Below are 13,865 nucleotides of genomic sequence, written 5' to 3'. Positions count from 1 at the left end.
TTCATGTTATTTCTCCTTCATTTGCTGCCTGGATTCACAGTCATTCATCATTAAGAGATCACCCAGGACAAGCAGAGAGCACTTTGACAAACTCGAGGCAAACCAGTTCAGCTTTTCCCTCTCTCAGCCAGCAACGTGCTCAGCATGCAGAACTCACTGAGTAGCATCTCCTGCCTGTTGGGGCAATAACATCCATTCCTCCTCTATGACTATTCCTCTTTCAAACACCCTGTCCTTCAGGCTGGCTACGCGAGGAAAACAATCCACAATAACCCACGTGTTAGGCCAGCTGTGGACTTGTTCCTACCTTTAGGAGAGTGCTCAGGTTTGGAAAACTGACGTAAGGGGCTGGACTGGCTTGTGTAATACCGAGCATGTTCAAAGTCATCAAGGAGAGGCTGTGACCTGCCAAACAAAAGGCAGCAGAAGGGAAAAAAAATGCATTAGAACATTGTGGGGGGACACAGGAGGAACAACGGGATGGGACAGTAACAAAATTAAAAGGCACAAGAGTATGGCAAAAGGATCACCTCAGCTGACTGGTATGTCCCTGCAAGTTTAAAGCAAACTGATTTGGGCTTTCCACTTGCAGACCAGCTCCTCTGAGCACAGCCTGTTACTGTTCATATGGTGAGAAATACTTAGTGTTCAGCACTTCCCATGGTCTGCTTTCATTTAATAATGGTTTCAATTTTTCAGGAGACAAAGAATTTCCATTATGAAATTTGATGCAAACCTCACTCAAAAGGAAAGAGAAAAGTTTCAAAGAGTTTAATGCTTGCCTTGCTTTCACCCTAGAACATTTTAATGAGATCTGTCTTCACCTGCACACCTTCACTGTTTTGTTTGCAAATTAAACAAAAGCTTCTAAGCTCCTATCAGGATTGGAAATCAAAACCACCAAGGTCACTTACAGGATTCTGTCTCACACCAGGAGCATCAGGCCAGGGTACAAAGCGATTCAGAAGATGCACTGCATTACGGCACGTTCCCATCACTTCTGGGATGAGGCACCCCAAAGCACAACACGCACGCTGCAGTGGGGTGTCCACACACAGCAGCAGTGTACAGGGCATAAATGGGGAGCAGGGACACAAGGGATCAGCTGTGCAAATGCAGCACAATTACTCCTTCCTGCCCAGAGATGACATTTGGTTTCACATCCCCAGAAGTTTTGTTTTGTTTTTAACCCTCTTGGTACTTCTCTGCCATTTTACAAATGTCACTGCACAAGCTCATCAATCTCTGTCAGCGCCAGGCAGGAAGACCAGTATGGCCAGCAGCCACAAGCACAGCGAGTGACGCATGTCACCGAGCACCTCACGAGCTCTGTGCCAGACGTCTCCTTTTAATGCTAAAAGCTCTGCTCTCTGCCAACCCCCTCGTGGGTCAGGCTGGCCGTCCCATGACTGCTCCCCAGGACTCAGCTCCTGTGCAGCTTCCTGAGTGCATCTCCCCAGTTTTACTAGCCACGCGTTCAGCTCACCTTACAGACTTGTCACCTTTGTGTCGCTGGGTTTCAGGCCCTTCTTTTGACCTTGAGCGTGGGGACTCACTTGCATCATGCTGACAAGAAGAATAAAAAGCAGTTCAACTGGCTGTCCACATGCCTTGCGAGACAGCAGCCAGCGTGTCGAGACTGCCTCAGCTCCACACAGCCCTTTTGTGCTCAGCTTTTGCACACTGAGCATGCTGACACGTGCAAATGGCAGGATCAGGACTAACTTATGATAACTGAAACTCAGCCTTGCTGAGCCAAACTTAAGCTCTGCTCTAAATTCAGGACAGTGCTGGGGTACCCTTCCCAAAGCTGAGGTCAAGTGCATGCAGTCCATGTTAATGGCTGCACGCAGCACGGCTGAGCATGAGGGACCAGCTGCACAAAGCTGTGCTGCTGCAACTGCTCCAACATGGTAAGGAGTCTGAAAACATCAGCTACCTCCAGCTGGCCCCAAGATTAACAGAACACCTCCTTTAGCACATTAGGAAGGCAGATTATGAAATCTGTTTCTTATCACCTTCCACAACGGCTAGCCAAGATCCTGCAGTATTACACTAAAACCTAGCCTAGGCTCGATATACTCATTACTTCATAATAAAATTGGCTCAGCTGTGCTGTCCGTGTACCTGTGGTGAACAAACAGAACCAACTACTGCTTTCACTGTTACAGCAAGGACTTCGGTAGAGAAAAAGTCCTGCAGCAGGAGGGCTGACAGTGCTTCAGGGAGGCCATGAGGTGCTGTGACACCCACCACCAGCCTCCACGGCCACAGTCTAAGGCATACGTTACTTGAGACTGAGTCTAAAGAGTATCCAACCAAGGACAGGGCTCCAAAAGCTTAGGAAGCAGCTGAGTAACAGGCAGCAAGACCCTTCGCATGCAATGGTCTGTACCTTTCCTCTTGGTCTCATCACACACCCCCACCTCCCTCTGGAACAATGTTATAGGATTTCACTTGGGAGACCTCCTGAGGCTTGACATACCCTCCAGTCTTGATCATGCCTCTTCTTTTCAAAGGAAGACTTTTCTCTCTCCTTCCCTTTCTTGAAAGCCTTTTTTTCCTCAGCCATCAAGAGACGGGCAATTTCCTGAAAGGGAAAATACAGACAGCATGTCAGAGGTTGTATTGCTATTCTCAGTTTGAGCTGTTTAAAATCTCTCCTATGGACAACTGCTAAGTTAGACGGGTGCAAAGCCAGGATTCTACCTGAGCCTGTGATCAGGGACCAAATGACAGAGCAGAAGTGAGACTGACTACATGCTGAATGCCCAGAGGATCCCCAATTGCCTGGTTTGTGTTTGCAGAGCCTTTCAGCCCTGTTTCTTTTCCTTCAGTATTGGTTTCATCTTGCAGCATCTCTGATAGTCTCCTACAGTGATCAGTTACAAGAGATGCTCTTCTTCAGCCAAGAAGAGCGCTTCCTTTGTCAAAGTTGCAACAGGCAACACAACTCCCTGTTAAGCTAACCTGAACATGAAAACCAGCCAGAAACACCCCCCGGAGGCCTGAGATTCCCCTACAAGGGGAAAAACAAACAACTAGAGGGTCAGAATAGACAAATGGGGCTTAGCAGTCTCCACAAGTAAAATACTACAAACATTTAGCTTCTTGCTCACCTCATCCTGGGCCACTTGAGCTGCCTTCTGATCTGCCTGGTTGGCCTGAAAAGAAAAAAATAATGAGACAAAACAGTAAAACCTCTAACATTATTAAGACCCATCAACCGACTGGGCAAGGCAGGCACCTATACAAATACACTGCCATCCTCTCCAAATATATTAAATTAACTCAATAATATTAAATTAACTCAATATTTACCTCATAACCCAGACAGTGGCATTTCAGCTGAGTTTTTTCCCCATCCATCCGGGAAGCCACACCACAACACATTGCTCTTTCTCCCATCCCTAGCCCAAGACAGGCTCTGGGCTGTTTCAGTTCTCAGCTCACCAACTATACCGCCCAAAGGCCATCTTCACCTGCCTGCAAGCATTCATTTAACATCACTCTCTCCTGCCATTTAGTTTTTGGGTATGTAATTCAGGAAAAAAAGGCTCTACTGGCTCTACACTAGCCTTCACTGCATGTGCAGTTATGGGAGGCAGAGCTGACCACCAGAATGTACAGCAGCAAGGTCCCTGGTCTTAAAAGTCACAGATACATGTTAGCAGTTTCCAAATTCAAGATGTCACTGAGCACCTTAATTGTTTCAAGATGACTAATGCATCCCCTCTACTCACCAGGAGCTCTTCCTCTTGCAGTTTCCGAGCAATCTCGGCATCAGACAATTCCTGTTCCCTTAGGGGTTTATCATAAGTGGCTTGCCTCATCCCCCTCAGCTTAGTTCCTACAGAATTGGGAGAGAGAACAATCAGCTCACCCATTTCCCAAATGCTTCAGAAAGGAAATCCCCACCATCTCCTCAGCCTCCTGCAGAGCCCCACTCGAGGGGACCACAGACCACTACGGCGTACTTGCCAGGCAGACATTTTGAGGTGCAGCACGCACCTTAGAATAAGTTTTCTCTATACATATAGTTACACCACGTCTTACAAGGCAAATGCAACTGTACGCTACAAGAGCCATGCCTCTTGCTTCAGCTTTCAGTGGCACAGTGATGCCAGCAAAGGAATTGAATCACAGATTTTTCACACACCATTGATTCAGACAGCGGAGAGCAGCCTAATGTGCTACAAGCACAGCAGAGTCCTTAAACACACCTCTGGAGCAGCGCGGGCTGCAAGAGACGTCTGGGACAGGCACACAATGTTTCTGACAATTTCATGCTTTGGCCTGACCCACGAATTTCACAATTCGTAGTGAGAAAACAGCCATGTAAACATTTCTGGAGTTCATGCAAGGTTCAGTTCTTGCTTTGAGTACAGAGGTTTTTTCGGTTTTGATTTTTTCTGAAGTGTTTATTTAAAGGTAAACCACCTACAAGTGGTTTACATGTTGCATTTTGAGAGTCTCCATGGTCTATCTGCAATAGGCCAAAGGAGTCCCCCCCGTATCCCCGTTACAAAATGTGTGATCTCATTCCCATACAATGAATGCTTTCTCCTTCCATCTGTAGCCTGAACTGTATTGTTCAGCTATCTCAGACATCTAAATGAGCTCTCTGCTTTATGTCTGAGGTACACAAATACTCCAGCTGTCTGTCTGTCTCTCTCCCAGCCCAAACTCAGAAAATAAGCTTCACTCAAAACTTCCATGCTTCCAGCACTATGTTTGCACACTGATTATAAATACATTACAGCTTAGCGGGCCACGTATCAGTTTCCTTCTGATCAGGTAAGACCAAGGAAAAAAGAGTTTTTAGAGGTCAATAGGTTATCTTCTGTGCATCTATCAACAAACTACTATCGTACTCCACCAAATATCCCAAATGCTTCAAGCTGGGGGCCAGAGACCTCATGCATCAACCCCGAATCAAAACATGGAATAGGAAAATACCATCTCTTCAGGTATTAAATGTGGTATATGGGGTATTTTTGCTTTTTTGCTCTGATTAAATTTAGGTCAACAGATCCAATGACTTTAAGCAACATTTAAGCAACAAGTAACACCCCTCTTACACATGACCTTAGCATGTAAAGAAAACTTCTGGCACTTCTGGCAGTTACAGTTAAGTGCACGGCCCGGCCTTGCCAGAAGGGTTTGATTGATCCAAGCTGTGAAACGCTGCAGTCTCAGACCAGCACACAAACTCCACCGAAAAGCATCAGCTTGGTCAGAGTTAAATTATTCAGATTGCTTCCAAGGCCACTGTAAGCACAGTTTTACCCCACTGGAACAGCTTCGCTGACAGACTTTCATACACCATTGACCCCATGAAGAGCAAAACTGTTTCCAGAATTGTTCACTGAACAGCCAAGACTGAGCTTGCTTTATACAGACTGGTACCAGTCTTGATTTGGTCAGAAAGCAATGATAAACATTACTCACGCATCACTTCTGCCCACACTCAGGAGCACAAAGCCCGCCCCGATTCCCTCAGGAAGGGGATGTGAGCATCTGGCTGCCCTGACCCCACACGAGGGTGATCAGAGACCGAGTCACTCCGTCCCATGATGTATCAGGGCACATCACAACCAACTGACTATATGAAGGCCCGATTAACACCCTCCACTTCCCCAAAGAAAACTTTTGCATGAAGACAACAAAAGAACAATCCTCCTGGCATCTCTGAACACAGACATGCTTCATCTTCCTCACCTTACCCACGTAAGGACCAGCTGGATGCCATAATGCAGGAGTTTCCCACCCTGTGGCATACACAGTGAAAGTGGGAGTTCAGAGACTTGATCTAACAGACAGGCCATCCCTCAGTCCCATGCATGTTTTAAAATCAGGAAGATGTATCTGGATTTTACAGGCCACCAGTCCCCAAGTATTATTGAACAAAAACTACTCAAGTACATGTTTCCTAGAAAAGTTCATTTCTACAGAATTTGTTAAGAACATCCTAAAATATATCACAAGTGGACACTTGTGAGCTTTGCCTAAAATCGTTTACATTTTCAACATTTTTTTTTTGGAATTGGATGGACATTGCTGGCTTGTATTGGTATTAAGCAAAGTGTCCTCACTTACAGCCTTGCATCCCAAATCAAATCCCATTTCTGCGAGAGGAAACCACAGCACAAATTGTATCAGTGAAAATAAAAGGGAATTTTTACACAGGATACCGAGGGCACCGTTTCCAACAATACCTTCTTACTCCTTTTGAAACCAGGGGACACGTCCGGAAATAAACAGAGTGAGGGTCTTAGCGGATAAAAAGAACCTCATTAAATAAGAGAAACCCAGGCAGGATTCACCGTGTACGCATTGCAGAATGATATTGGAGATTAAAAGTCTTCAGAAGAAGCAGCACTGATTTCAGACAGCAGGACGGGGCAAGCAAAGGTCCGTCCCCACACAGACCTACACCTTCCCCAGCACCTGGTTACCTGAGTCTCTCTGGGAGTCTCCAACCTCTCCCCGGCTCACCGAGTGTGGGGAGGGGGAAGGTTTCCTGCGTCCTGTGCTTTTGCAGTCTCTCTCCTCACCCCTCCTATGATCTTCTTGGAATTCGGAGTCCCGGAGCCTCCCGTCGTGCTCCGTCCTGTGCGAGGAGCGGCCCCAGAGGCGGGATTTACGGTTTTCAGGGCGCACCACCTGGCTGCCGCCCCGACGCCAGGTCTCCTGCTCGGCCTCCAGCTCCACGTCAAGAAGAGGAAGACGCTTTTCTCGGTCTTGCCTTGCTGGCTTTCTGCTGCACCGTGCCTGGTCTGCGAGTCCACGCTCTGACTCCAGGTCAAGGCTGAGAGGTCTCCGAGCCTTCTCCCTGCCGGCTGCCCTCCTCTCCTGCAGCTCCCAGCTGCTGCTCTGCTTATGGGCACCACCATCAGCCTCTCTTTCCAGGTCAAGGCTGGGAGGTCTCCCAGACCCACCCTGGCTGGCTGATTTCTGCCTCTGCCGATGGCCATCAGTGGCCTCGCTTGGTTGAGGAGAGCCGTGACGATCCTCTGAAGGGACGTGCCTGTGTTTGGAGGCTCTGTCGGACAGAGGCGAGTGTGCTTTGTGGCGCTCTCTCTGCCGATGTGCGTGCCTATCATCACCACGTGCCCTGGGAGGCTCAGAAACCTGCTCCCGAGGATCACCCCGGGGGTGCTCTGAGCAACAGGGGGGACAAACAAGGAGGTGGTTAGTGACAAAGGGTTAATAGGTGCTCAATGAGGCCACAATTACAGCAAGCAGATGAAGGAAGCCTGACGCAAGTGTAAGCTGGAAATGCAGGTAAAGTGCAGTGGGGCTACACAGAAAATAACAGGGATATAACACTTGTAGGGTATAACAGGAGACAGAGAGAAGCGGCAGCCCGGACTGAACCAGGGCAGCACAGGAGGCAAAGGGGTTGAAGCAGAAAGCACAGGTGCAGCCCCAAAGTGTGTCCAAGCAACTCCTAAGGCAAGGAGGAGCCACTGTGAAGATTAAGGACTTTTACTGATGCCATTTGGGATTTTTTTTTTAAAACAAAACAAAACAAAACAAAACAAAACAAAACAGAGAGCAGAGCAACTTGTCTCCTGTCACTGCTGGAGGATATTGGATTTCTGATGAGAAAGGGGCTTACAATGGAGAGTACAAAACGGAGGCAAGGCCAGGAGGCTCCGAGCAGAGGGCTGTGTTGGAGCCTGGTTTATGAGCACCCACGCCTTGCCCTGGCTTTAACCCCAGGGTTATTCCCCAGAAATAACAGCCTCAACTGAACATGGGGAAAGACCCACTTTTTTGAGTAAGAAGAGAGAGGGGTGGGACAGCATTTTTTATTATTAATTTTAAAAAGATATGACGGATAGCTGCAGCATCCGTACACTTCCCACCACATCTCTTGAAGACTCAGGAGTTTCGGGGCCTGCACTTACTGCATCAACAGAAGTTTAGACTGTCTGCAGAAAGGACTACGGAAACTTAAAGGCAGGATAAGATTTCACAAAAGTCAAGCTCCTGACCTCAGCAGTGTTGCTGGAAAAGCCGCTTACTCAGCGGCTTAGCGGGGTTGTTTCCTCTGTGCTTTTCAGAAAGCACATGGAAATTTTCTTTGCTTTAGTTTCAGTAACAAAACCTCCACAACTATGAAGATGCAGAAGGCTTCCTGTATACAACCTGCTAATTAATTTAATCTCAATCAACTTATTTGATAAGAAAAATCATTGCACTGAGTGAACTATTATCTCTACAGCAGCTTTTCAAAGTGAAGAAGAAATTTCCTTGAAGCAGAGGCTGATTGCAAACAGAATCATACAAAGAGCAGGGGTAAGACTTTCCTTCTCCATTGCTAAGAGTTTTTATAGCATCTTAAAATATTTACTATATTTCACTGCACCTGAGCTTCATTCTGTCCTCATAAATAGCTCTGCCTTCCCTACAATCATCCAAGTTTCAGAAGTAAGAAAACAAAACAAAAAAGCCACCCAAAAACTGAATGTTCCCTTCAAGTCATACTATTCAGAAAAAAAAAGCCTTTCTGAGCCAGCAAAAATAGAGCCTACTGAAAACCTATCTCGAAAACAAATGGGTTTTGTTTGTGTGACTTATCCGGAATAGATATATTTTTAAGAGTCCAAGAACTGTAAGAGTAACCACAGCAGTTCCTGTTAACTGGCAGGTTTTTCTGTTCAGTTTTAGATTGTGCGCATGATTTACAGAATAGTTATATCCAATGAAACAATTTAAGAGACTTACTGAACAACAGACACCAGAACCCAAAAGCAAGAGTCAGGATTATTTATTTTTTAAAATAATATTAACAAGGGTCTAAAATTAGCTCAATTTTGTCATTTACAATAAGCTCAATATATACATCAGCATGGAGAGGAGATTATGAAAGAGCAAAGCATAGCTGCGTTGGGAAAGGATCGACGCAGGAAACACAATCATGCTAGACAGCCTAAGCGGGACATTTGTTTTTGGGGTATCTCAGGGCAGTTAACTCCTCAGCAGGCACTGGTTCCTGCAGCACCTTCTGCAGGGGCCAAGTAAACACTCTTTAGGTCCTGGTGTTACTCTCTCAAGCAGCAAGTGACTAAGCGAATACAGAAGTGTTTTTCATGGCACAGACACTTCTGGGAGGAACTCGGCTTTCTTTCACGTTTATTTTTCCACTCTTTAAAAAGCTCGGTTTGCTCTCAAGTAATAACCCTAATCCACGCTCCTCCTGGATATGGATTAATTTTTATTCAGTCAAGACAGGCTAAAACCCAAACAAAGCAAGAGCTTTTCTTTTGAGTATAAGTTCACAAGTAACAAGCTGAAGTCTAATCGAATGGTGCCCCAGTATTTATGAGGTTTCAGATCAATGTACTAGATGGTCCAGACATCAAAATCCACTTCAGTTCTTTCGTTCTTTCTATTTTTATTTATTTATTTATTTATTTTAGGAACAAGGATCAAGAACAGCACTACTATAAATGGTCATGCAAAAAGTGCCTTCCACCTCACCTCCAAAACTACAGATTACAGCAGGAAGAAAAGTTAGACCCACAAGATATCCTGCTTTTCAAATCCATAACAGAAAAAGTTCAGAGAATCATAGATTTCTGTCAGCTGCTTTCTGTTATAAAAAAAAAAAATCCATCCTGTCATACCACCTCTGCCTGGCAACACTTTTACCTATACTGTATTTTTTCAGAGACATAACCCATTTAATTCTGAAAAATTAAAGCATGTGTTGGCCATAGACCTCTCAGATAAGTCTTTTTCAGCTCTGCACACATACCAGAACTTGGGGCCATGAAGTTTCCACCTAGTTATGGTTTTGCACTTTGTGCTGCGCATTTTCTTGGCCTTCCTTGAACTTGTTCCCAATTGGAACTAAAATATTTTATGTCTGAGTTCATATAAAGATGTTTAAAATTGCCAGTAGTATGGATGTTAAAGCAAGAATTAAGAGGTTTGATCTTCATCTTCACAATCTGTTAATCAAAATCAGCCTGTCTCCACCCCACCACATACATTTTGAAGCAAGAACACAAGAACCACCACCAGTGCACAGCAAAGCAATCCCCACATTACTGCGTAATTAAACACACTCTGATTCTCTGCTCCCAATTTACAGAAAGTCTGTATTTGATCATTAAAGACACCCAAAAGAAAGCAATGCAGTGCTGTGGGTCATATATTCTTCACAAAATACAGTCCCAGATGAGAACTGCAGCAAAGACATTCTGTGGAGATGACCTTGTTATTCAGTAAGTCATTCAAAGCAGTTGTGCTAATTTTAGGGCTTGGATACATACCTGCAAGAAGTTATTTTTGAAAGGCTGTTCCATGAACCAGCATTTATTCCTTTGTGCACGTACCAGTGCCAGCATCACAGATGAGCACACACATTCAAAGAGAAACTGTTCCAAGTGTAGAATTGTGTCTGCATTTCTCCTCTACACACTTGCAGCATTACGCAGAAATAACTGTGACTTATCAGTACCCTCAGTGATTGTATTTTTCCAAGTAGTTCCTGACTCTAGAATGAAGTTAGATCCTGGCCCTGGAAATTTATGCAATGCTACAGTACTGAATGCAAGTAATGGAAATCTCCCTAACTAAGCTGCTAGATCACCAGGTTCGCCTATAATACCATGATCTTGACACTTTATGAAGGAAGAACTTACCTCCATTTTCTGAATAATAGCTATCTTCATACATCTTGTGTCCCTGGGATTCTGGGTAGTGCTTCTTACGCTTTTTTTCCTCCTGCAGTTCTTTCTGTTGTAGGAGACGGGCAATGTCCTACAGAGATTGAAGAAAACAGTCATTACCTTCCCCTAAAAACCATCTCCAGATTCTTTTATTAAAATACAACTCTAAAAATCCTCAGCTTTGTTTTCCAGACACATCAGTGACAGGGTTACTCTTGAATTCAAACCACATGCTAGAAGGGCTCCCACCTATGTGGCTGACATAAAAGGCTACCTCAGCAATCAGCACACGACCTCCTCCAGGCCCACCACTGAACTTACAAACAACTTGCAGGTTTCTCATCTATCTGCATGCAATCCTGCAAAGCCCTAATGACCGAAGAGGGACAGGAGAAATTTCTTGGGCAAACTCAGGCTTCCAGCAGCATCTTGGTTGTAAGATAAGAGCATAACATGTTCACACAAGTGGCGTGCTGGACCTCTCTCCTCAACTCCACCAGCCAAGGAAAAATACCCAGGCAAAGACTCTCTTCTAGCTGAAGGCTCTTCTGACTGAAAGGACTTCCTAAACCTGCCAGTGAACTCACTTCAAACCAGGTGTAATTTACAGGGACTGCAGGATGCCAAGTAGGGAGATGCATCACTTTGACAGAGGCTGAAGGAAAGAAAAATCGAATGGGCTGTTAGGGAGAGAGGAGCTACAGACACCACAGGAGTGCTGTGGGAACTGTAGGCTGTTTATCTTCTGTCACAGTTTTGGTAGACATGCCATCAAAGAGAACAGCACTCCATTTTCTTAATTGATTTTCTTTCAAGATGACTAATGGTTCAACAAGGCCTAGCAATAGTAAACAGCTCTTTGGGGCTTGCTCACTCAGGGCCCAGAAGCTTGCAAGTCAGAGGAGCCAGTCCGAAGCAAAGAAGAGAAGCTGGAAGATGCTACCAGCAGGTCAAGCTTACCCTAGGGTAGTATTCATTTAAGCCTCCCTAGACCTCAGGGCTTATGAAGCTGTTCACGTAGAACATATGTTGCAGGCTAAAGAGCTATCAGTGAAATACAAAGTCAGAAAAAACCTTCCAAAAGCAAAGCCAGCACTGGAGGATAGTGGATGGATGTTCAAATGCAAGCTGTTATTTCAGGATTCAGATCGGATCTGTACAGTAAACAAAATTGTCAGGGACCTTGGAACACCACAGGCTCTTTACCACAAAGTTTCCTTCCCTCAGCACAGTTAAACTCTAACAAGTAGAGCAAGTCTATAAATACATGGGCTTAAGAACATTATCTCCAGGATTGAGACAGTTCAGGACTTGCAAATCCGCATAAGCCATTGCTGACAAACTGAACCTGTAAGCAGGTGGACCGAGCACTTTATTTAAAAACCCTGCACATCTGGCTGGATCTGCCCAAACGCTGCCCAGTGGTGGCACAACACTGCTGGCCACTCCTGGTATCAGAATGCTGACATCCCAAAATCTCTCTGCTTAAAGCTGTGTGATTACCAGAGCCAGCCCAAGCAGTATTGCATCCCCCCCACTTTCCCCAGAAAAATAACATAGCTGGTCACGTTTACAGCACAAATCCTTTAGCCGGTGTTCCTCCTACTAGCATTACCACAAGAACCTCTGAAGACCTCCTGGCCAGCCTTTCAGTACTTGTTTGGACATAAAGGTCCAAGAAGAAAATGAGGTCTTGAACAAGCAAACCAATGCATCTGTCACTTACAGACTAATTCTTATTTCAGGTTCTTCAAAGAAACAGCCTTTTGTTCAAGTTCTTCCTATAGAGAAAATGCCACTAGATGCCTCTTCAGCATCATGAGACTATCTAGACATCTTGGGGACCTATCTAATCAAATATGGGGCCACACTCCATGTTCAAACAGTCACAGATAGGAGGAATATGTCTCCCAAAAACCCAATCTGGTACACAATGAAGTGATCAACAAGCCAAATCCTTTGAAGGCCACAGACAGACCACACCGACCATTCTCAGGCAAGAGCAGCAGGGCAATATTCTTCAGTCACAAAAGGAATCTGCTAGCAATTATCTGTAACAGGGTGTTCAGGCTGTAAAAATTAATCTGAAAATGAAGGAAGGTAAGGGAGAAGCCAGAAGTAGACAGCTGGGCTAAAGATCCTACTTAAGTCTTTGCATCAAATAACAAAGCAATTCTGACCCAGGATTGTTACAGACGTAGTAGCTGTCTTCTTGCATTTGAGAAGGAATATCTCAGACTGTATAAACAATTACTGTGACACCACAGCAATGAATGCTTCAACAATACCTACTACTACTTGCTTTTTCTTTGTTAGCAAGGTGACTGCCATCAACAACCCCCTTGATCATGAAAACCATGACTGTATCTTATCTCCATAACAGGGCTCCCTGAAAGCTCTGTGCACGTTGAGATCCACGAGGACCAGGACTAACACCATGCAAGCCAGCTCCTGTGGCTACTGACTGAGAAATGCCTGTCCCAAAATAACTGCTATGAATAGCCCTGCCATCTTTGCAGCTTTAAAGGTTACCTCATCTTTTTCCTCCTGCCTGCGTCGCTGCTCTGCTTCAAATACCAGCTTCACTTGGATTTCCTGAGCGATCTCCGAGTCCTGTCGTTCTCTAAAAGACAAGGAAACAAGGATTATAAGCAGCTGAAGTCAGACATCAGTCAGCCTGGAAAGAGAGATAAAAGCTAAAAGAAGGCATCCAATTTACACAGAAGAGTTATTACTTAGCAGTAGTGCAGAGTAAATGAATCTTCACCAGGAACCGAGTCTCCCTCTACTTATGCTGGACAAATTTAGAAAATAGGTCCTAAGACACTCACAATCAAAGTAAAAAGCAAGAGAAAACAGGTTCTTAGGCAAGATACTAAGAAAGGAGATAGGAACAGTAAGACAAGGCAGGCCAAGGCAGCGCATGCTCATCTTTGCAAACAGCAGTCTAATACTGCTGCGGAGTATTTGTATGTGTGGTGCATAAGGAGGGTTTAGGGGTAAGGTTAACACAGATATTTCTAGGAAGTGTTTTTGATGTGAAAGCCAAGAAAGAGAAAGTGCAGAAATGCTTATACCAAATGCAGTATGTAGGCCAAGCGGAGGCTGGAGGTGGCAGTTCAGTAATGAATGAGAAATGCCACCGAGATACAAGAGCAGAGGCAGTGTCAAGAGGCA

General features: G+C 45.1%; 1 protein-coding gene across 2 annotated transcripts in view; it reads right to left on the bottom strand.

The window, feature by feature from the left end:
• CCDC50 (coiled-coil domain containing 50) overlaps positions 1-13,865 on the bottom strand; it is a 39,894-nt gene that overhangs the window by 6,454 nt on the left and 19,575 nt on the right. The window contains exons 4-11 of one of the 2 annotated variants that reach the window (XM_027463903.3): positions 13,221-13,311; positions 10,662-10,779; positions 6,459-7,163; positions 3,744-3,850; positions 3,120-3,164; positions 2,486-2,590; positions 1,487-1,566; positions 308-405 (exon numbers count right to left, since the gene is read on the bottom strand). In XM_027463903.3, coding sequence (XP_027319704.3) covers positions 308-405; positions 1,487-1,566; positions 2,486-2,590; positions 3,120-3,164; positions 3,744-3,850; positions 6,459-7,163; positions 10,662-10,779; positions 13,221-13,311 — 1,349 coding nt within the window. The remainder of the gene's footprint in view (positions 1-307; positions 406-1,486; positions 1,567-2,485; positions 2,591-3,119; positions 3,165-3,743; positions 3,851-6,458; positions 7,164-10,661; positions 10,780-13,220; positions 13,312-13,865) is intronic. The other variant, XM_027463904.3, reaches the window with a different exon arrangement.

The sequence above is a fragment of the Anas platyrhynchos genome, chromosome 9 (assembly GCF_047663525.1).
Source record: "Anas platyrhynchos isolate ZD024472 breed Pekin duck chromosome 9, IASCAAS_PekinDuck_T2T, whole genome shotgun sequence".
Lineage (NCBI taxonomy): Eukaryota > Metazoa > Chordata > Aves > Anseriformes > Anatidae > Anas > Anas platyrhynchos.
The sequence above is the reverse complement of the archived record's forward strand: the minus strand, read 5'-3'. Positions and strand labels throughout refer to the sequence as shown.